Raw genomic sequence first — 22,368 nt, 5'->3', positions numbered from 1 at the left:
TGTCAGAGTCGGTACCCAATTATTTGATGATTCCTTATCACTCTCGTTGTTCTTCCCTCATGCTCCTTCAATTTTTATCACATTCTCTATTTGGAACACAAACATCGAACAATTGACAGTCATTCAATCATCCCTGATTTCATCTAAAGTACTTAAGATGTGCTCCCCTATGCTCTCAGGGTCTAGAGCTACTACGATGCAGTCACCACTCTATATACAGTTTTAATCGTGCTTCTTCGCTATCGATTGTATGACACCATTTTGATCGATTTAGTCTGTTTCGTACGCCGCGTTGTGAATACTGACGCTACGCCCGCTTGGGTCCAAGGAACATCCCCAGTCGCCTCGTGGTATCCAGCTGGTCCGATAGAAATCAGAAAACACCCCTCAAAAGGGAGTTAACTTAAACTTACCGTACTGCAGTCCTCGCTGCGGCCTCAGAGGGGAAAAGACCTGACGAACATGAGGACACGTGCTTCGGAGCGGTTTATTTCCAGATATCGCTCACCATCGAATATTTCTCGAATATAATAGGCTTCTTTTGTATCTGGGGTATCGACCGGCCAGCGCTCTGTACGCTTAGCGAAATCTTTATCAGAAACAAAGGCAGCGGCGTTATCCTTGATGCTGTGATCGAAGTCCGTCAGCCTGTGTGTCTCGCTGCCGATGGGAAAAAGGTGTAGGCTAACCCGTCTATCCAAGAATATCCAACACCGTCTGAGAACTGCTCCTTTTGGCGCCATAGGATAGACTTTGGGAGATAAGCCTGAAGTTTGAGGATGAGCAGGGCAAGTGTGGAAATTATCGGGATCGACAGACCGTGCCCTCTGGCCTACAGTCAAATGCTTTCCGAAGAATGTACTGTGAGAAACCGATGAAGCATGAATGTCCGTGAATACTCAGTGGGCCAGCTGACCTTCTCCATCTTCGGACGACCATCTTCGTCAACCGCTTGGTTTAAGTCCTTCCTAAACATCTTTTCCTTCGCGTCGATGTTCATGGCGACTTCTAAAAAGGCCTTGTCGAGGAAAGGTACCCGAGCTTCCAAGCCCCAGGCCATTGTTGACCTATGCGCGGATCCGTCAGTGATCCGAGGAAAAGTGGGATCCTCAAAACTCACTTGTTGGCGCGCAGGCAGTCAGCAGTGTGAAGATTCTTGACGCGCCGAACACATTCCTGATGGAAAGAGTTACTATCTGGAGCAGCATGGAAATACAGATAGCCTAAACAGCATGTTAATCAAGCTCGCGGTGGCGAATTCAAGGCATCTTACCGCCAAGAATTTCATCGCTACCCTCCCCGCTGAGAACCATCTTAACACCCATCGCCTTGATTTTCCGGCTGAGGAGGTACATCGGTGTGCTTGCACGAACAGTTGTCACATCATAGGTCTCAAGGTGATAAATGACGTCCGGGATGGCGTCCAGGCCCTCCTGGACTGTGAAAACATATTCGTGGTGCACGGTACCCAAGAAATGTGCTGCTTTCCTGGCAGCAAGCAGATCAGGCGAGTTCTCCAGTCCGATTGAGAATGAATGCAATTGTGGCCAAGAAGCCAACATAGCTGTGGTGATTTTCAGTGTGAAAATGAGGAGCGAAATTCAGTATGCCTACCCTGCTGTGTCAGGTCATCCATCCTTGGTGTTGGGGGGCCACTGGTGGACTCAGCGAGCTTACGCTGCCGAGCTTCGTACTGAGCCCGAGCAACTTTTTCTGTCTCCCTTGCAGCTATAGAAGCGATCAAGCTACTGTCCAGTCCACCACTAAGGAGAACACCATAAGGCACTTCGGACATTAGCCGCTTGCGCACTGCAGCTTCCAGGGTTTCCCGGAGAAGGGTGTAATCTACAGGTGTGATCGGGAGCACAGGATTCGTTTCTGCATCTCCATCCCACCAGGATGGCTGGAAATAACGTGTCGTGGACTTGTCGCGGCTGTCGTAGACATGACCAGGGGGGAATGAAATAATCGTGTCGCATTCATCGACGAGAGCTTTTAACTCTGAGGAAAAATACGTTGCACCAGGGTGCTTCGAGCTCCATCCTTGGTATAATGTTGTGATCCCAATGGGGTCACGGGAGGCAATCACTCTAGTAGGAGTCACAGACTCATCCAAAAGTACGAATGAAAACATCCCGTCGAGCATACTGCAAAGATCCTTGTCATGTTTTTTGTACTGCAGACCATCAGTAATTGTTACAGGCGGATGCATAGAATAACATACCAGAGGAATAATGACCTCGCAATCAGAGTGTGTCTTAAACTTGGCAATTGAGCTGAGAGTCGCACGAAGTGCTAGATGGTTATAAATTTCACCGTTGACAGCGAGTATGACCTGACCGTCCTCGCTGACGAGGGGTTGGGCACCGGTGTCTTAACCCACAATGGGTCAAGATCAATAATAGAATAGATGATAAGTCACGCACCAACACCAACAATAGCAAGGCGTTCGTGAAGAAGTATACTTTCCTTTCCGACAAAACACCCAGACCAGTCAGGCCCACGGTGACGAAGACGTTTTGAGAGAGCTAAAAATCGAGTGCGCTCGGCTGCTGGGTTTTCGATACCATGGACTGCAAGTATGCCGCACATTTTGGAGAGGGCAACGATAAAACACCTCGATCTCTGTCATTTTGGCAGTTCCTAGTGACTCGACCAGATAAGATAATTCAGAAAATTGATGCTTAGGTAATAATAGATCTTCAAACCTTGCCAGTTCCCATCATGCTCAGTGCTGTCGACAGGCTGGCTCATCATGACTCAAGATTAATACCTCATTATCCTCGTCGGCACGTCTGAGACATCGACAATGGCATGGAGTCCGAAAAACATACGGTTAATCGCTTCGTGGGAACCACGATGTGGCAGCTGCCTGAATCTCATTTGTCTTAGTATCGTGATCTCGATGATCAACAACTAAGATCTTCCCCAGCGATTGACATCAAGACGAGAGCCAAGCTTATGCAAGAATTTTACTTTCAGGAGGCTTCAGCTACTTCGGCTATCCTCTATGGTGTCCAGTGTTGGACGACAATATTCTCCGAGAGGAGTGTCAGAACGAGGGAATACGGGACCTTAGACATGTCGGCACGATTACTTCATATGGCAGCTTTAACGTGTTGTTCAGCATCACTCTCGACCCTGGTAACCCTCTTCATCGAGTGTGGGGTATCAAGTGCGTGCAGTTCGCATACACATTACACTGTTCCCAGATTGTCCAGACACTAGGGCCTCATATCAGCCATGCATCAGTCAAACATTGTTACTGGAGTTGCCGGACGTACCGTCATTTGGTAGGCAAAATTGACATCAAGTTGGTTGACATTCTAAAATTCTGACTCAATCATTAATAAGGCAACACTCTCAGTGGAGATGCTGTAGTCAATAATGATTTCAATCAACATCCAAGGAAGCGCATACTACCTTGCCCATTCTGATGGCGCTTCTTGTTATAATCTCTGGGACTACCGTTTATTCTTGGAGGAATGCAGAACGTTGATTCGATTTTGCTAAGCATTTTCAATCGGGCATCGAGAATGATTACCTATACCCACTAATTACTGGGTGATCCAAGACTAGCCCTTTGGGACCTGCAGCATATGGTCATTCATCGTGCAGAGAATATCATGGAAACGACAGAAGGCCCTACTACAGGGTATGATAGTGGCCGGGAAAAATCAAACAACACTACACGGCTCAGCAAATCTCTTCTCTGGGTCTGCGCAAAGACAGAGTGTCGTTCTGGTGCTAACGGAGTATGCTCGTGGTTCAACTGACACTACGGGGGTGATAGGAAAGTAGGACAAGAGCACCATGGTGAGGCATCAACGTTTCAGCAATCCTAAGCCACAACTAACCTCTAGCCAAAGAACTGCGCACTGGTGCCATCTAAAGGTCCACCATCAATCCTCTCGATATTCAATCATCAAATATACACCAGTAGTAAAGAACAAGATTCCCGTTGGCGTATCGTGGTGAGATCGAACACCTTACATTGTAATACCTGTGTGCAATGTCCTAGGTAATGTTATACTTCCGAAATATATTGGTTCTAAAACAACGAGGAAAAACGGACAAACTTCCCGTTGGGTTCACCAACGGTTTATACTGCTCATAACAAGATGTGCACTATTATCACATTTCGACAATCTACCGTACTGAGCCCCGCCTATTATGTGGAACATTGACGTTCTGTTGTTAACACCCAGCTCTACACGAAGGTATAAGGATGGTATAACCCTCTAAGGATGGAGCGCGTTCATGAGGCGGAAACAGCTCCAAGCAAGGAAGGACACGAATATATAAATGCCAACGCGGATGTTAAATGGGTTCTCTGTCAGGAAAGGGTATGGGACTGGACATCGAGGTGTTTCAGTAACATGCAACCAAAGGAAAATGCATATGCTCACATGTATGATTATAACTAGCGCAATATTCTACCCAGCAGGCATACCATGTTCCACAGGCGAGGACGGCGAGTGGTGAGCCGATTTGAACTTGCTTTTTGGTATATTTCTTCTCGAAGAAAACAAAGTCTGCAAGGAGGGTGACAACAGGAGCGAGATGGAGAGAGAAATCTATGTCAAGAGGAATCCGTGCCAGTGCAGGGAGGGTCGACGAAGAAGATGGCTCAGATAGTCCCGGAAGCTGGCGTTGTAGAATCAATGATGGGAAAAACAACAGGAGTGACCAGTACACTGCGGATATCACAAATGTGAGCTGGGATGGATTCATCAGCGAACAACACCATCAGAGGGGTAAAAAGAGTTACAGGAAGAGCCATCATGAGGGAAGCACGCTTGACTGCGCGAAGGGCTAGAGAATGGGTCATAAATCCAAGTAGGGAGAGCTACTTGACTGTCGCTCTTACCGGCGAATGAAGGCAGCAAATCACAGCCAAGGTTTAGGACCATGGTAAACCAAGCGACAGCTAGCCTTGCCACGAACTGGATTCAGCTTCTCTCGGAGAAGGTCCAGGGTAGGCAGCACTCACCCTTGTATAGTCAGAAATTGAAAGTGCCCTCCCTTCTGTGCTCGAATCCAGCCATCCATGGGTAGTGTTCTGAGGCTAATAAAACCGTATGTCATCACGCCCACAGCGACTCCATGTAAAAACAACGCTTCAGGGCGAGGCATATTAATGAGAGGTTGAGGATGTGCTTGTGCAAGTCTAAGGGAAAGCAGGCTAGTCGCTCGTGGAGTTCGAATATGTAATAGTGCTCAGCCAAGGAGCCCAGGCCCATCGTATGATCGCTGGTTATACTGCTCACGACAAGGCTTCATACACATGATCAGGTCACAAATTTTGTACACGCAGATTCCTCTTGCCAGGAGTAAAGGCATGACGATCTGAGGTACGCTACGTTCAAGAAACGAAATGATTTGTTTGAAGTCAAACGGTCCAAAGGCAAATAAAAGTACAACTTGAATAGTCCAAGTAGGATCAAGAAGCCGTCTAACCCCAGAGGTATGCTTCGTGGCCATACCTGCCACCTCTGATCTCGGCAGCGTTGATAACACTGTTGATTTCTGTGACATCTTCAGTAGACAGCTCGACATCTCCTCCAGCACAATTCTCTCGAGTGCGCTTTGCATGCCTGTACCAATGTCAAGACCCATACCAATCACATGTCTGGACAGGGACTCACGAGGAACCTGGCAAAGGGATGACGTGCTTGCCCAACGATGCAACCCAAGCAATGCTGAGTTGAGCAGAAGTTACATTCTTGCTCCTTGCAATCGCAGTCAACGCATCGACAATGGCAAAGTTGTGTTTGAAGTTCTGTAAACCTATGATGAGGTAATGATCAAGTGCATGTCGGAGAACTTACATCTTCCTGGAAACGAGGCATTGAGCGGCGGAAATCTCCCTCTGGCAAATATGGTAAGTATGGCAGATAAATGTGATGGTCCGATGGTATTACCCGGAATGTCCTCAGGCCTCTTGATTTGACCAGTCAAAAACCCACGGCCAAGCGGGCTAAAGACGATTCAAGGATTGTATGTCAGGTCAGGACAGACGTTTGCTAGTATGACACGCACGAGTACGCAATAACAGCAATACCTAGCTCTTCGGCAGTGGCAATGACTGAGAGAAAGATGAGTTACTCCAACGGAACATGATGTATGATGACGTACCTTTCTTGGCCTCCTCTGCGTATTCCCATGGGCTTACCTCAATCTCGACAGCAGTAATGGGGTGTATCTGGAATATATTGAGCAAATGTCTTGCAAAGACAGTCATACTATCCACGCACAGCATTACCACGCCGTAGAGAGTCAGCGCTGCATTCAGACATGCCAATATGATCTAGTTTACCCTCGTTCTTGAGTTCCACGAGGGCCCTGATCGATTCTTCCAAAGGGACATTGGGGTCTACACGTGCACTCTGGAACAAATCAAGGCGCTTAGTGCCGCGAAGCTTCTCATTGATGAGCTCGACGCTTCGTCTCAAGTTGGCGGGCCTGACGGGCAACATAGCATCTTATTATAATGATGTGCAACCAAAACTTACGAGCTATCGGGCACTGGTACTCCACCACGTTTTATCCCTCCCTGAAACACATGGAGTTAATCACAATAAGGCGGAAGCTGGGATAGACCGTACCTTGATGGACAAGAAAGTCTTGTCTACGTAGTCGGGGTATTTTTCGAAGAACCGGGCGATCATCTCGAGGTTCGTCGTCGTTAAGTCGTGCCCGTAGAATTCTCCTATGGCTGAAGTTAGCACATATGTCCTATGTCGGGGACTTTTGCCCACCTCCGTTGAGGAACATCTTTGTTCCGGGAGGAAGAGCGTCCACGCCAGCCTTAATGGCTTCAAAACACTGTTCATCTGGGACCGGCTCGGGCGTCCATCTGCATGATCTATGTGAACTTAATCCAACGATGTCAAAAGAAAACACACGTCATCATCATCAATCCATGCTAAGAGGGGAAGGTCAGTGAAAAAAACAGGATAAAGACCAACATACATACAGCTACTTTACCGACAGTGACGTTAGATGCAGTACCGCCGAGAGACGTAGTGGCTCGAATAGACATTCTGATGAAAGGTTGTGAGATCTTGGATTGACGATAGACCGCAGGAAGCTGGAGTGGTCTTTATAGCCGCCTAGGAAGTACGCAACTTGAATGATGAGCTGGCCGAGATGTTACGCAGTGTCTGCGGCAGATTTGATTATCGAGCGGTTGCATACTTGCTTTGTGAAAGGGGGTAACCACGTCACGCGTTTGTCAGAACGTTGATTTTGATGACATGATCACTACTATCATTCCGGGTAATCTGCAACATGCATGTAATATGCAAAATGTTCAAAACACCTCAACGCACTGCTCAACTCACTTCAAAAAAATTCATGCATATGTAGACTACTTATATATGATGTACTGTACAAGTAGAATGAAAATTTCTTGCGTGTTGCAGCTGCGAGGGATGAAATAGTGGTAATTTGTAACCATGCAGGAACATAAATTATCCAGATCCCATAGATCCTGCAGGTATATTCCTGAAGTTATACCTGGAGCACAACAATCACCTCGTCAGGATTACAGAACACAATTTCGATAAAGCTCATCCTGTCATTTTAAGATGCTATAGAAGAAGAATTGACGACATGTATGAAAATGTGACAGTAGATAGGAGAGTGTGTAACAAATTCAATCTCCTCTATGGCACACTCAGCAAGTGCACGAAGTCTTGCAAATATTGTTGTCTCCTCTTGCATCATTCTCACATCCTTGTTACAATGGCACCAAACCACAGGCATACTACCAGTCAGAAGAAAGCTGAAGAAGATGTGATTCGCGAAGCCAACTTCACTGCTGCTATTCAGGCTATCAGAGAGGAGAAGACCAAGAACCTTATTCAGGACCGTATCACCAGTACACTCACAATAATTACATGAATCACGATACTTGATGATAATATATTGCTGTATTCATTATTTATCAGAGCATTAAGTTTCAAGCTTCCAGTTTGACGACTCAACGCCAACAGATCGAGAGCGCAGTGCGGAGAGTCAAAGTTGACTGTGCCGGTGCTATGCCGAGGTGTGACTCAACGTGACCATATTTTGCAGATTAGCAGTCAGACCCTGAATTTTCTCGGCTTTCACCTGACACCACACCACAAAATCCTAAAAATGAGCAAAAATAAGATCTATATAGAGGCGGTACAAATCTACAACACTCTAAATTCATGGAAGATAATATGAAGTGATTGACAAGCTACAAAAGATTTGCTGAAAATGTTGCAGATTACCTGGAATGATAGTATTACTAAGAGTCAGTGTTGGTTCGGCATCCTCCTCCTTCCGGCAGATGGAGCTCAAATGCGACCTCAGACATATCAGTAGTAGTAAAACTCCTAGTAGCGTGCATCCTTACATTAATGGGATTCCTGCAATCTGTAGTATAGACTTAATGAAGACTTTGAGATAATTAAATTGACTGAAATTCTACTCGAAATAATACTACAGTGTACAACCACTGGTTGACACAGCAAATGTTAATCGTCCCCCTGTACACCACATACCTCCAAAATAATTGTTTCTAAGTGCTAGAATGATGATAAGTACTGTGATATACATGACTGATGTATTATAATTTTAATAATTGACAACAATAATGTATGAGAGTGTAGTCAAGCTATGTCAAGTAGTGTCACATGAAACTTGTCATTGACACACCTGGGTTGCCCAATTTATAAGCCTTATTATACTTGGTAATTACGTGTCTCGCCAACTATAATTGGGCTTGGTTTCATCAAATCCCTACACCAGCATTAAATAGTGCCCCAGCTCACAAAGATACCTTCAAAAAAAACAATACACCTCATTATGGTGGGGGTGTGCACATATAGGCTATATTTGGTAAGCATCCTGCCCCACCTCATTGTGTCATTCCTATTTTAATTCAGCACCCTTGGCAATGCCAGCTATGCTTCCCAATTCAAACCCAGGGGCTTCTCATGCTTCCTAGCTCCCACCATTTCATGCTCATTGTGCTCATTGTCCCTGCCATTTCACGCCTCCCTCTTGCCTTTGTTGTTCTCCTCCTCCTTTGTGCCTTTGTTGTCTTCCTCCCTTGTGCTTTCATTGTCCTCCTCCCTTGTGCTTTCATTGTTGTCCTCCCTCATGCCTTTGTTGTCCTCCTCCCTCATGCCTTTGTCATCCTCCTCCCTCTTGCCTTTGTCGTTCTCCTCTTCCTTTGTGCCTTTGTCATTGTCCTCTTCCCTTGTGCTTTCATTGTCCTCCTCCCTCCTTTGTTGTCCTCCTCCCTTGTGCCTTCATCATTCTCCTCCTCCTTTGTGCCTTTGTCATCCTCCTCCCTTGTGCCTTTGTCATTCTCCTCCTTTGTGCCTTTGTCATTCTCCTCTTTCATTTGTTGCCATCCTCATCTGTGCCTTTGTCCTCCTCCTCCCTCGTGCCTTTGTCCTCCTCCTCCTTTGTGCCTTCATTGTTCTCACTTTGTCACACCTTATTGCACTCTACTTGCACTGTGATGTGTAGATCAAACTGATATGTCATTGCACTTTTTTAAGATTCAACCAAGTCTACCATGAGCAATACCATTATGAAATGAGTTATAGTGCAGGAACATTATTGTCAGTAATATCCCCTGAAGCATCTGGTGTCTGTCCATGACTCTGGTTGTCTTTGTCATCACTGGACTTGATGGTCTCTGCACTCTTGTGCTTCTTGTGAGACTTGGGGTCAGCTATCACATTCATTTCTTACCCTTGTCAGATCATGTCCTTCTGCAAGACTTGATAATTTCACCACTGTCAATTTTTTCATTGTGCTTGTGATGGAGTTGCTCAAGTTCCTTGTCGTCCAAGACTTTCCACTTTGTATCACCTGACTTCCAACTGTCTCAAAGAATTTGGAGGTCCAGAAGTGTGTTGGTTGCATTACTAAGGTTTGTAAATGTGATATGCTCTGGCCATCCTTTGATGGTGACCTGATAGCTGTTGACCACATTATGAAAATAATCTACCCACTGCATCCTGGCATTGCTTTCTCTGGTCACCTTCCCTATGAATAAAATGAATTGTGTGCCATCAAAAGAGGGGAAAAACTTACTCAATTTCTGAGTGATGATTGCCCAAATGTCTCTGTGAAGCTTAGAAACCTCTTTTTGATGGTTGCTTGTGGAACCTTGTATCCCTTGGGTTGTGAACCCTTCCATTTTGCTGAGAAAGTCCTGAGTATCAATGCCGATGACAGAGTCCATAAAGTGATTGACACCTGGTGTTGTGAAGGTGATTGTGTGGAGAGGTAAATCAGTAGTACCATGTGTCATATACAACATGATCTTGGCACCAGTGTGAGAGTTTAAACTATTGAGCTAGTAATGAGAGACACTTAGTAACATTGTATTGCAATTAAAGGGTGCATACCTCATTTTCTGCTGCCTTCAGGATTTGAGTTATGTTGTTAACCTTTGACTTCATTGAGACATGTAACCCAGAGACCTTGGTCTCCTTCTGGTCAGCAAATTCCTGGAGCAACTCTTGTTGTTCTTCCTGTGTGAGAGCATGGTATTCATCCTTGTGGTTGCAGACCAGTGACTGGAGTGCTTCCTTTCCATGGCCATTGCCTGTTAATTCAACATCAAGTCATGAAAATGCATATGATATAAATCAGCAGACTTACAGTTTTCTTTCTTCACTTCCTGAGATTTCTTCCAGCAAAATGTGTTCCAAATGCTGGGCTTTGAATGCTTTGAATGGAGTGATCCCTGACCCATGTATAAATTGTGCTGTACATGATGGAAGCTCTTGTGATGGGTAGCAGCAATGGTTGCTGTAACATTGTCAATTTGGCCCCATGCAACACCAAGCACATCCTTGAATTGACGCGACTTCTTGGTTCATTGAAACTTGAGTGCTGTGTGAGCTTCTTTGCTGAGGGTGACCTTAGGATGACTACAAGGTTGTGCTTGAATGCATTTCATGCACTTTGCAGCATAGAAGGACTGGGAGACCATCACCCACAGAGGGATGGCAAAAATCAGCAAACAGCTTTTGTAGTTGAAGTTGAATATTTTTTATACACCAATGCATTTATTTTTTCTAAGCCATGGCAAAAAAACAGGACAAATGGCTCATAACTAAAACTCAAAAGGGGAAAGTGATCTACAGCCAAAATAATAAGATGCCGACAAAGTACAGGCTGCATAAGAAAATCAATATACCAATAAGCTTCAGAATGGACATGAGGACAGATGACAGCTGCTATGGTCATTCAATTAAGTTAGTATGATAGCAGCAGTCAACATAAGTATCACTGACCTTTACAACATCAGGGCTGGGTAGCATGCCCTGAAGCCAGCCAGAAGTGTCCTAGACAGAATGGAAGCATGTTTATATGAGAGATCCCACTTCGGAGACCTGAACACTGCCTCCCATCAGCTGCTATGCACAGTTTGAACTAGAACACAAAGCTTAGGTAAGACTTCATCCCCCAACTTAATCAAATCCAGAGCAGTGTCAGTATTCAGTCCAATACTAATGAGTGGTGGTCCACTGGTAAAAAATGCAGTATCCTGCTCCAGTCTTGGTACCAAAAAAATTAGGCCATCACTGATTACCTTGCCAGGTGTGAAAACTTCTGCATGCCTATGTTGGTGAACTTGTGTGTGTTGGGTGATCAGCTGTGGTGAAATTTTCTTGCCAAGACCTTTGCCCATTTCAGCACCCCTGTGGATACCTGCAGGTGGAGCATTGTGTGCTGCAGTTGCTTTCAATTCTTTTGTGAAGGTGTGGGCCAGTTGAGCAGAGCATTGCATATGTGCTCCAGTAGCAACCACTGGGCCAGGTAGATACTGCGGGCCTTTGACATGGACATGAGCTGCAGCAACTGTTGGTTTGAGTCAGTTGTGTGAACAGTGAAGCCAAAAATGATCTACTACTTACAGCATGGTGATGGTTGAATATTTTTGATGACACAGCATTGATTGAACTGCTCAAGATGTGGCATTGCAAACTCCTGGGCAAAGACCTGCACCTAGATGGCAAGGTCTCTACCAATTTACTCAGGAGTTTCTTGTAGTTCATGAGGTGTAATGTAGAGGTTGATGGGAAGATTTTCAGGTGAAGCAACTGCTTCAGACCCAGCACATCAAATGAGGACAGAAATTCCACCATCAAGGTGACCTTGCATACTCAGCTGGGAAACAAGTGAGACTTACAGTGGCTCAGAAAAGTGTCTCAATATTTGTGATTTTTTGTGTAATTGCTGTATTATGAGCTAGTGTGTGAGAGTATGACTAAGCCATAGGGAGGTGTGGAAAAGCTCTGCTTCTAAGCTTTATGTTTGATCCCTCTAGCATGAGAAAATTATGGCATCAAGTGAAGATATGGTTAATTTAATTTGGTGACTCATTGAGACACTTTTTTTGACTTTCAGTTTGACCAACACAATCTCTATAATTCTGGTACTTGGTGTTTCCTCCTGTTGCTCTAATTACTTCTGCCACTCTTCTATGCATACTATCTATCAATTTGAGGCATTCCTCATCAACAATCTTGCCCCACTCTGCTGCAACTCTCTCCCACAGCTGAAATAGCCCCTATTGTTATCATCATTAGCTTTTCTAATCTGTATACCAGGCAGATTGCTACTAAAACTGGTCTGAGCAGGGTTGCTATCATTAGGATCATAAAAAAGTCATTCCAGACAAGAAAAATATCAAATTAGATTGTCCTTTCAAGCTTACATCATATAACAAAAAATCTCTTGTTCATAATATTCCAACTAGGCAGGCTGCCAATGCTACTCAAGCCACCAAATTCATTAATTACATCATCTACACTACTCTCTCCACTCAAATAGTCAGGGGTACTCTTAAGGCAGCCAATCTTAAAGCTGTAAACAGGCAGAAAAGCCTTTCCTGTCTTCAGCCTATATAGGAAGAAGATTAGTCTTTGCTTTAAAGCCTCAATATTGGACTGTTGAGGACTGGAATAGGGCTACCTGGTCACATGAGACAAAAATCAATAGGATGGGGCCAGATGGCCAGGAATATATGTAATGAAATGCAGAAGAACTACTAGAAGAAAGAAAGGTCAAGAAAACACTAAAGTATGGAGTAGGAAACTTGATTGTATGGTGTTGTATGAGGTGGAATGGAGTAGGAATTCTCTGTAAGGTGGGGGGGAGGATGAATGTGAAGCAGCACATTTCAATTTTGGAAAAGTATCTGCTCAGAAGCATGCAAGAATCAAGAATTAACAAAGAAAACATTACCTTCTAACAAGACAATGACCCTAAGCATACTTCAAGTTAATCATAAAATGGTTTGAAAACTATGGTATCAGTGTTCTATCATGGCAAGTCCAGTCCTCAGACCTCAACCCTATTAAACAACCCTGGTAATTACTCAAGATATCACTTGCAGTCTATCAAGATCCTCAATAGGGGTTATTTCAGCTGTGGGAGAGAGTTGCAGCAGAGTGGTTGGAATTCCAACATGGACGCATATATATACTTGTTTCTCTGTGTTTTCCCTTTTCCCTCAGTCACTTACACAAGACTGAGGGTATGTTCCGTTATCACTTACACACCACCTAGACACTAACAATATCTTGATAGATTGATGTGTGTCTAGGTATATTGTCATATCCCACAATCCAGACCCACTTTCCATAATATTCCCACGCCTTCTGAGCCTACATCTGGACCCCATATCCAACTCATTGCCAGATCCCCTTCCGCTGTGTGCTCCACACCTCAGTAGAATCAACTCTGCTCTGGATTTACCTCTGAGCTCTGGACCTCTGGATCCTCACTGCTAGCCTGATCCATATCACCCTATCCTGTCCACCCTATGCACACTCCATCCAGCAAGACATCCAGACTTCACCTTGTCTTGGATTCTGGACTATATCCACCTTCTCATATCCTGGTCCTGTATCCACCTTGTCTTCTGGATCCCCAGATCTCTGGACCTCTGGATATTAACTCCGGACCTATTCCCACCCTCTGTCTGATATCCTGTGCCTATCCCCATTTAGGCATCTCTGCCTTTCCAGCTTTTGGTTACCTCTTGTTCTGTCTTGCTTATTGATCCTTGTACAAGTCTTCATCTCCAAGTTCATTTAGTTATGTTCTGTCTTACTTACTAATGTGTTTCCACATGCTCATACATAGCCTTGCTCCTTTGCTTACTGATCCCCTCAGATATTGTTCAGTATATAACCCCTGTAGATACTCCTGTAGTTCCTTAGTTTGAATATTGACTTAGACTTGCCCAATCCTCTCTCAGACTTTGGTCCACCTAAGTCTGTCCTACCCATCAGGCCTAGGGATTGATTCCCTAGGCTGGAGTTCCGCCCTTCTGGCACTTACCCTCTTTCCGGACTTAGGTCCAATCCCTGTCCCTCCAACTCTACCTTAGGGTAGTCTACCCCTGCTTGTTTCTACATTGGACTTCATCTGATGTAGCCCCTATTCCTTCTGGACCTCTGGACCTCCTGTCCCTCATACCTCTGGGCATCCTGTCCTTCGGACGTTCTGCCCTCCATACCTTTGGATGTTCTGCCCTCCATACCTTTGGACGTTCTGTCCTCCTAGCCCTCAGACATCCCATCCTCCTGTCCTTCGGACATCCTGCCCTTTGTACCTCTGGACATCCTGTCCTTTGTACCTCCTATCCTTTCATCCTGTTCCTGTAGAAGTATTACCTTGCAGTGGGAACTCTCCTGTGCACCTCTGGATATTTCCCGCGCTCCTCCAGAAGTCCTCTAGCGCTCTCCAGCAGAGTAGCCAGCCTCTGGAAGTCCTCTGGACTTCATCAGACCATCATCGGACCTCATACAAAATGAAGGGCACATACTTGGGTAAGGGGCACAGCGTATGAGCTGAGGCCAAGCCCCTCTGAGTCAGTCTCTCTCTCCCTTGAGCAACATGGTTCTTAACAATCAGTAAACACCACAAATCGACCATTCCAAGGAAGCTGAGTGATGGCATCATGAATTGCTGAACCAACACATAGAGCTTCATGGAAGAATATGTCTTGGACAGGCAAATGGGATGGGAGGTTGGATTGGAAGCCAAGATTAAGGGATGGGTACCAGTAACCCATCCCAGAACCAGAGGTGTCACAGTAAACTTGGAGTATATCGGGAGCAAGAGGTCGAAATTGCCAGGAGACAGATTTCAAAAGGAAAATACCATCCAATCATTCCAAATGAAATGCTGCTCAAAGTAGCTCTTCAACAATGCTTTGATTAAGCCAGATCATACCTTTAGAATTAGTCTTTCCCTTGGTCTTCGCATAGACAGCCGAAAGGCCAGGCCATAAGAGTGGGCAGACATTCAATGCCCAGTTAAGTGATCTGGCAATATGTTCGAAGTCTTGAAGTGACCTTCTTTGCTTATACCTTGCAAAATTCCACAACTCCTGAACTAATTGTCTCTTAGATTCCTCCTTGAGGGTTATCTTCATCAAATTTGGGTCAACCTCAAAGCCAATAACAGGCAGAGGTGACCCGAAAATCTGCTTCCATTCTTCATGAGGGATTCCAAGTTCGTCCCAAAGAAGAAGGAGAGCAACCATATCCATAGGTAGCATCTTGCGGTACTTGACATAGTATGCCATGTTGCCAACTTTGGTGAAAGAGAAAGAGTCATCCACATAGATGAAGGCTTGAATGAGTTGTACAAAGACAGCAAGCCATATCACCAGAGACATGAAGGCATGAAAGATACATTGTGAAGCTCTCCCACCAAACACATTAGCTCGGTCAACTCGTCTTTTGCCATTGAAAGAGATGACTTGCTTGATTTGCCACAAAGGATGCATTGGCATATACTGGTAAGCCTCAGAGACATCAGCCTTCCAAATATGGAGGAGGTCATTGGGATGATTTCACCAATAATCTCTAATAGTGTCTCCTAAGTCCTGGATGTTATTGAGGGTAACTCCAGCAATGTCCTCTTTGTCGATCATTGAGTTCAAAGAGAACTCACTAGCACTATGATTGGTCACTAGACAAAACTTTCCCCCTTCTTTGGGTATGGTGTGGATTGGCATACTATACATCCCTGGGAGAAGGTCTGGACCAAAATTAGGGGAGTATCTTCCTACAGACTCTTCCTTCAAGATCTGGTCTTGCAAGAAAAGATGTTCCACCTTGGAGGATGGAGTAGGAGAAGAAATATCCCAAGTAGTAGGGTAGACTCCATACTGGGTATTGGCCCAGGGCCAAAAACCTTCATGGAGACCCTGACAGACAGACCGAACAAAAGGAGGGTTAGGATGTTGGGCAAGAGATAAGAGTGTTTCAAATCAATCAACGTTTATAGGAGTCAATATATGAAAGAGATGAGGATACTTGGTGATAGTGGATAAAGCAGCAGAATTTTCGAACTCTACTGGAGGAGGACATGGGAGAGGCTCTGCAGTTTCAGTCCATTGAGCAGTTCCACTAATCAATCTCATTTCCTCTCCCCAAATCATTCATCTCCGAAAATGCTGACCTCAAGCAATGGATTCATTTAGTTGTCTTTGCCATGGGACATTCAGCATGCTTATGTCCTCCTCGGCATTTACTGCACACATGGAATTGGATACAGTCAGCAGTGGACTTGTTGCATGATCCACAATTCCAGTTATGGCAAGGTTCACCTCATGAGAAAGAGTCTTGGCGAAGTGACTTCTTTCCTGTCCCAACACCTTTTCCCAAACCCCTTTCTCCAGAAGAGAGTTGTTGGAGCTCGGAATAAGCGACCATTCCAAGGGAGGAGAGATGAGTGATCTCAAGGTGACAGAATTCATTAATGGCATCGAAACAGAGGTATTTTTGCCCTTTGATCTTGAGCCGACAAGCTTTGTCAAAGTCAATGATTCAGGAATGAAGACTGTAGTGAACATTGACAAAGAATCTGGATACATAGCATTTGTAGGAGCACAATTCTGACTCTTTCCAGGGCATGATAAAGGAGAGGGCTTCAACCCAGAGATCAGTGGCAACACTCCAGTCTCCATAAGTTTTGACTTTATGAGTGGAGGTAGGCTGGGATAAAGTGATTTCAAATCCTTTCCCAAGAGGTTGGGATTGCTTCAGCTCAATGGTGGTTGAGTAATGTCCAGAGAGGACTTTCTCAAGATCTGGGGCATGTCTGTCGAGCAAGAGAGTCCATTGAGAGGTTGGGAAACTTGGACACCCTGGAGTTGAAGTAACTTGCCCTAGATAATACTTGGTCTCTTCTGACCACTCCTCATAACAGTCGAGCATGAGTTGTTCTGCTCGCTTGTTGGAGACCTGGTGATATTGGTCAGGTTCAAGCCACAGGTAGAATTGAAGGCGATCAGGGGTAAGCTTTCGTCTTTTCCCTTGCAAGACATACTCATGCTCATCTCTGGACAAAACACTTTCTGCCTCTTCAGATTGAATTTGTTGTCAGATCTTTGTGTGCAATTCTTTCTCTTTAGAAATGATCTGACTCTCCTTGGGGACAACAGAGGACTCCTGATGCTCAGGTTCTTCGAGAGAAGGTTCCTCCCAATGATCTGAGGCTTCACCTGAGATAATGGTGTGATCAAGGAGTTCAAGGAAATGCTTAAATCCAGGTTTGAAGTTGAGCTGTGTAAGGGAATCTGATTCTGCAATAGCCTTTTGAAGTATGGTTTGTATTTCAAGTAGGGCATCCCCTTTTTGTGTGAGGCCTTTCTTAAAGTCCTCAATGTGATTAAGACATTCTTTAACAGAGTTTTGGTCAAACTCTTGGTGATTCTCAGAGGAGAGAGTATGGGAGGATTTGATTGCATTATCTGACATGAGAAAGATTTCGATGGGATTAAACAATGTGCAAAATAGCTAGTGAGACAAGAAATTCAAGTGAGAAGAGGAACCTACTCAAAATATAAATGGCGTACCTAGCAAGACAAGAAATTCAAGTGAGAAGAGGTAAGGACCCCCCAACTCGATACATCCTGCTAGTCATAGACCATTGGCTCCACTAAAGGAGGTGGCAATAATGATTGTGCAAGATGAATTAGTCATATTGCATGATGCATGGGGCATCAACTACAATTGACCAAGGGACAGGCCCTAGTAAAGATGGGCTTTGGGAAGACCCAAAGAACGAGGCTGCTAAGGAGCACACTCGTCCAATTACCCTGGTGTAAATAAAGTTAAACTTGACAAACTGTGTGAGAACATTTAAGATTTAAGTGCAGGCCATTCAGTAGCCTTGAAGTAAGACTAAGAAACATCTATTCAGGTTATATACTACCTTACAGGGGTTGACTATATAACTAACAGTACAGCTGACTAAGCTAAAGCTTCATCTACACTACTTTCTTCTCTCTTTTTCAGGAAGGGAGACACAATTCACAAGCATACAAAGTGCTACACATTCAAAGTTCACATGCAGTACTCCAGACTACTAGTTGCTTTTAGACCAAGGAAACAAGAAGAGGATAATTGAAACATATCCCTCCCAAGAACTCACATGTTATCTACCATGAAAACTAGAAAAGTCATAGACTGTGTACTTAAGGACTGGCAAGAAGTCTTATCCTGTATAGTTGTGTTGTCACTATATATGTGTTGTACATAAGACCCTTAAGTAGTAGGACAGCAGGACACAAACCCTCTCCCAACTCTCTTTCTCTCTTTCATCATCCATCATGCCACAGTTGCTGTTGCCAGTCCCCATATGTGCTCACACAGTTCCAGTAACAAAAGGGGGGGATTGGCCTCACCTGGAAATTCTACCAGTGCAACTCTTGTCTCCCCTACTGTCAGTGCCATAATGCTTAGCCAGATGGACTTAGAAAAGATTGAAGTCCTTGACCACAGCAAGAATAACTAAGGAGTATGGTCTGATAAGATGCAGAACTACCTGCTCTTGAAGCATGGTGGAGGCTACATCCTTGGTATCATCCCTCATCCTGACCCCTCTGTTGACCCCTTGAGTGCAGCCCATCGGAACTTAAACAATCTGTGCATCAGTTGCCACTTTACACACTCATTCCAGTCCTGAAGAACAGGAATTCCTTTGCATGTACTCCAACACATACTTAGCCTGGGACACTCTCAAGTCCTGTTATGAGAAGGTTGGCCCTATTGCACAGATCCTGTTGATTCAGCAGGCTCTTGCTGTTCATTATTGCCACTCCAAGCACCTTTCCACTACCAGTACTCAACTTGGTAAGCTAGTCTGATGCATATATGTGATCAGGCTACCCAAGGAGAACGATTTCCTCACCATCATGATGCTTAATGTGATGAGTGATGACTTGCCTCACATTCAGAATCATATCATGGATGCCCTTTCTACAAGCTCTTCTACCAATGCATATGGTCCATCCAACATTCGTGCTCCACTTGATGTTGAGCAACAGCTCATCAACACTGAGAAAATGAAGGGATCAGGTGACCTTGCTATGATGGCCACTGGAAAGGGAGGATAGCAGTCTCAGTCCAACCAGTCTAAGACTTGCTCTGAGTGCAGCTGCACTGGCCATGCTTTCTGTTGCACCACCTGCCATAGGTGAGGACATTACACAAAGGACTGTTTCACCAAGGGTGGCACAATGGAGGGCAAGCAGGACAAAGTCTTAGCCTGTAAGTGTGCTGCTTGCGAAGCAGCTGGTAAGGGAGGATCTACCAGCAAGCCCACTGTTAAGAACCATATTGCTCAAGGGGGAGAGAGACTGACTCAGAGGGGCTTGGCCTCAGCTTGTATGCTGTGCCCCTTACCCAAGTATGTGCCCTTCATTTTGTATGAGGTCCAATGATGGTCCAATGAAGTCTGGAGGACTTCTGGAGGCTGGCTACTCTGCTGGAGAGTGCTAGAGGACTTCTGGAGGAGCATGGGAAATGTCTAGAGGAATGCAGGAAGTGCTCAGGAGAGTTCCCACTGCAAGGTAATACTTCTACAGGAAACAGGATGGAAGGATAGGAGGTCTGAAGGTCCAGAGGACAGGAGGACAGGAGGGCAGGATGATGGAGGACAGAAGGACAGGATGTCTGAAGGACAGGAGGATAGGATGTCTGAGGGTTAGGAGGACGGAATGTCTGAAGAACAGGATGCCCGGAGGTACAAGGGACAGGAGGTCTGGAGGTACAAGGGACAGGAGGTCCAGAGGTCCAGAAGGAATAGGGGCTACATTGGATGAAGTCTGATGTAGAAGCAAACAGAGGTAGACTACCCTAAGGTAGAGTTGGAGAGACAGGGATTGGACCTAAGTCCGGAAAGAGGGAAAGTGCCGGAAAGGCGGAGCTCTGGCCTAGGGAATCAATCCCTAGGCCTGATGGGTAGGACAGACTTAGGTAGACCAAAGTCTGAGAGAGGATTGGGCAAGTCTAAGTTGATATTCAAACTAAGGAACTACAGGAGTATCTACAGGGGTTATATACTGAACAATATCTGAGGGGATCAGTAAGCAAAGGAGCAGGGCTATGTACAAGCATGTGGAAACACATTAGTAAGTAAGATGGAACATAAGTAAATGAACTCAGAGATGAAGACTCATACAAGGATCAATAAGCAAGATGGAAGAAGAGGTAACCAAAAGCTGGAAAGCAGAGAATGCCTAAATGGGGATAGGTGCAGGATATCGGACAGAGGGTGGGAATAGGTCCAGAGATCTGGGGATCTAGAAGACAAGGTGGATACAGGACCAGAATATGAGAAGGTGGATATAGTCCAGAATCCGAGATGAGGTGAAGTCCAGATGTCTTGCTGGATGGAGTGTGCATAGGGTGGATGGGACAGGGGGGTATGGATCAGGCTAGCAGTGGAGATCCAATGGTTTGGAGCTCAGGGGTAAATCTGGAGTATAGTTGATCCTGCTGAGGTGTGGAGCACAGTGGAAGGGGATCTGGGAATGAGCTGGATATGAAGTGGGGTCCAGATGTAGGCTTGGAAGGCGTGGGAATATGATGGAACGTGGGTCCGGATTGTGGGATATGACACCCACCAGCAAGAGAGCTGTTTCCACTGGGAAACCAGGAGAAGTTCAGTATGATCAGGGTGGATGTGCCTACTTACTCGACAGTGAGTCTGGTGAGGCTATTTATATCACCTCTGTTCCTTCCCCTGCACCTACCAGCATCTTGCCCACTCCAGAATCTTGCAAATTCACTGGCCTCACATGCAATACAATGACCCCTGCTTTTATTCAGGAACTATCTGCAAATGACAATGGTGAGTTCTTAGCCCTCCTAGCCACAGTGGACACCCTACAGACCAGTATTGACTGGTGCAACCACTCTAAGTCAGTGGACTTTGCAGGTATCATGTATAAGGCACCCAACTAGCATCACTGCACCATAGTAGACCCTTCTGTTGTGCCCTTCTTCCTGGATAGCGGTGCCTCCGTCCACATTAGCAACAATGAGGAGGATTTCTTTAGCCTTCGTCCTGTCCCTCCTCATATGGTTAGTGGTGTGGGTGGCCCCTCAATTCAGGCCATCAGGATCAGAACTGTTTGTCTTGTCATCACCAAGGGTATTCATCTTACCCTTGACCATGTCCTCTTTATTCCTGTTGCTACTATCTGTCTTCTCTCTGTGTTGGCACTCTGCACTGCCCATTGCTGTATTGCCTCATTTGATGCCACTAGTTGCTGGGTCCAAGCCCACAGTGGTACTCACATGTTGTCTGGTACCCTCACCTCCCACAAACTCCATGCACTCTCCACCAGTCAGCTATCTGCAGAGCACACTTACCTTGCTCAATGTCTTCCTACCTTACAATCTTGGCACCATTGTCTTGGCCACACAAATTATCGCACAGTGTATGATCTTGCATGTTCCAGCAATGCAACTGGTATGCCCATCAATCTCTCTACTGAGCCTCCAATTTGTGACACTTGCATCCTTGGAAAACAGACCAGGTCCAGTGTCCCAAAGGTTTGGGTGGGGGATTGGTGTGAGTAACACAACTTGGCTAGATACTTGGTAAAGTACCTAGCCAATATGTTGGGTCTAAAGTGCTGTACCTAGCTGCTATTTGACCCACAAGGGTTTCTGTACTAGACTCAGAGCTCAGAGAGTAGAGGAAATCATCATGAAATGGGTAGTCTCAAACTACAGGTAAAGAGTGAAAGGTAAGATGTAATGGTAGATGCTTATATAAGCTGCAAAAATGCGAACATAAGCTAAAGAAAGTGGGGGTAGGTAAAGGTAATGAAAGTAAGTAAATCTAAGCCCAAGGAAAACTTGACTGTCACATCAGGCTACTAGGAAGTTGGGCATCATGCATGTAGGCCTCATGGAACATCCAGACACTGTGTCTGCAGCAGGAAATAGATATGTAATGGACTTGATTGACAATTTTTTGTCCTATGCATGGTCAGTTCCCTTAGCAGCTAAATCTGACACCTTCCCAGCCCTTCAAGCATGG

At 45.2% G+C, this 22,368-nt stretch overlaps 8 protein-coding genes across 8 annotated transcripts; 2 read left to right on the top strand and 6 right to left on the bottom strand.

Moving 5' to 3' along the window:
* Positions 1 to 14: 14 nt before the first annotated feature.
* BJ212DRAFT_1492550 (asparagine synthase) lies at positions 15 to 2,592 on the bottom strand (the record flags this gene model as incomplete). The annotated part of the gene is made up of 11 exons (XM_041341499.1): positions 15 to 358; positions 414 to 453; positions 509 to 627; positions 690 to 766; positions 820 to 861; positions 917 to 1,067; positions 1,121 to 1,223; positions 1,274 to 1,564; positions 1,615 to 2,176; positions 2,225 to 2,373; positions 2,427 to 2,592. 11 exons carry the CDS (start codon positions 2,590 to 2,592, stop codon positions 271 to 273), a joined length of 1,788 nt encoding a protein of 595 aa, XP_041199879.1. The 3' UTR covers positions 15 to 270.
* A 1,442-nt stretch (positions 2,593 to 4,034) lies between these two features.
* BJ212DRAFT_1309923 (FAR-17a/AIG1-like protein) lies at positions 4,035 to 5,241 on the bottom strand. The gene is made up of 5 exons (XM_041333962.1): positions 4,994 to 5,241; positions 4,871 to 4,935; positions 4,772 to 4,815; positions 4,410 to 4,719; positions 4,035 to 4,354 (listed from the first exon to the last, which is right to left on the bottom strand). The coding sequence occupies exons 1-5, from the start codon at positions 5,134 to 5,136 to the stop codon at positions 4,242 to 4,244; spliced, it is 675 nt and encodes a 224-aa protein (XP_041199878.1). The 5' UTR covers positions 5,137 to 5,241; the 3' UTR covers positions 4,035 to 4,241.
* Positions 5,242 to 5,455: 214 nt separating this feature from the next.
* On the bottom strand, positions 5,456 to 7,262 carry BJ212DRAFT_1451888 (NADP-dependent oxidoreductase domain-containing protein; the record flags this gene model as incomplete). Its single annotated transcript, XM_041338834.1, has 12 exons — positions 6,980 to 7,262; positions 6,909 to 6,928; positions 6,762 to 6,859; positions 6,609 to 6,712; positions 6,516 to 6,556; positions 6,258 to 6,465; positions 6,139 to 6,205; positions 6,043 to 6,088; positions 5,925 to 5,980; positions 5,832 to 5,872; positions 5,649 to 5,782; positions 5,456 to 5,597 (listed from the first exon to the last, which is right to left on the bottom strand). The coding sequence occupies exons 1-12, from the start codon at positions 7,043 to 7,045 to the stop codon at positions 5,456 to 5,458; spliced, it is 1,023 nt and encodes a 340-aa protein (XP_041199877.1). The 5' UTR covers positions 7,046 to 7,262.
* Positions 7,263 to 9,877: 2,615 nt separating this feature from the next.
* Positions 9,878 to 10,753, bottom strand: BJ212DRAFT_1294411 (uncharacterized protein; the record flags this gene model as incomplete). The annotated part of the gene is made up of 4 exons (XM_041332204.1): positions 9,878 to 10,038; positions 10,087 to 10,351; positions 10,404 to 10,603; positions 10,660 to 10,753. The coding sequence occupies 4 exons, from the start codon at positions 10,751 to 10,753 to the stop codon at positions 9,878 to 9,880; spliced, it is 720 nt and encodes a 239-aa protein (XP_041199876.1).
* A 388-nt stretch (positions 10,754 to 11,141) lies between these two features.
* BJ212DRAFT_1294410 (uncharacterized protein) lies at positions 11,142 to 11,985 on the bottom strand (the record flags this gene model as incomplete). Its single annotated transcript, XM_041332203.1, has 4 exons — positions 11,142 to 11,237; positions 11,298 to 11,348; positions 11,597 to 11,865; positions 11,922 to 11,985. The coding sequence occupies 4 exons, from the start codon at positions 11,983 to 11,985 to the stop codon at positions 11,142 to 11,144; spliced, it is 480 nt and encodes a 159-aa protein (XP_041199875.1).
* A 4,871-nt stretch (positions 11,986 to 16,856) lies between these two features.
* Positions 16,857 to 17,789, bottom strand: BJ212DRAFT_1474219 (uncharacterized protein; the record flags this gene model as incomplete). The annotated part of the gene is made up of 2 exons (XM_041339054.1): positions 16,857 to 17,392; positions 17,456 to 17,789. 2 exons carry the CDS (start codon positions 17,787 to 17,789, stop codon positions 16,857 to 16,859), a joined length of 870 nt encoding a protein of 289 aa, XP_041199874.1.
* A 1,057-nt stretch (positions 17,790 to 18,846) lies between these two features.
* BJ212DRAFT_1294408 (uncharacterized protein) lies at positions 18,847 to 19,429 on the top strand (the record flags this gene model as incomplete). The annotated part of the gene is made up of 4 exons (XM_041332202.1): positions 18,847 to 18,959; positions 18,994 to 19,072; positions 19,156 to 19,166; positions 19,198 to 19,429. 4 exons carry the CDS (start codon positions 18,847 to 18,849, stop codon positions 19,427 to 19,429), a joined length of 435 nt encoding a protein of 144 aa, XP_041199873.1.
* A 2,305-nt stretch (positions 19,430 to 21,734) lies between these two features.
* On the top strand, positions 21,735 to 22,368 carry BJ212DRAFT_1252374 (uncharacterized protein; the record flags this gene model as incomplete). Its single annotated transcript, XM_041329727.1, has 2 exons — positions 21,735 to 21,898; positions 22,209 to 22,368. Coding segments are annotated over 2 exons (324 nt in total), but the record flags the coding sequence as incomplete, so codon positions are not given.

Source organism: Suillus subaureus (assembly GCF_016647635.1).
Source record: "Suillus subaureus strain MN1 chromosome Unknown BJ212scaffold_1, whole genome shotgun sequence".
NCBI lineage: Eukaryota > Fungi > Basidiomycota > Agaricomycetes > Boletales > Suillaceae > Suillus > Suillus subaureus.
Note: the sequence above shows the minus strand (reverse complement) of the source record. Positions and strands in the feature narration are given on the sequence as shown.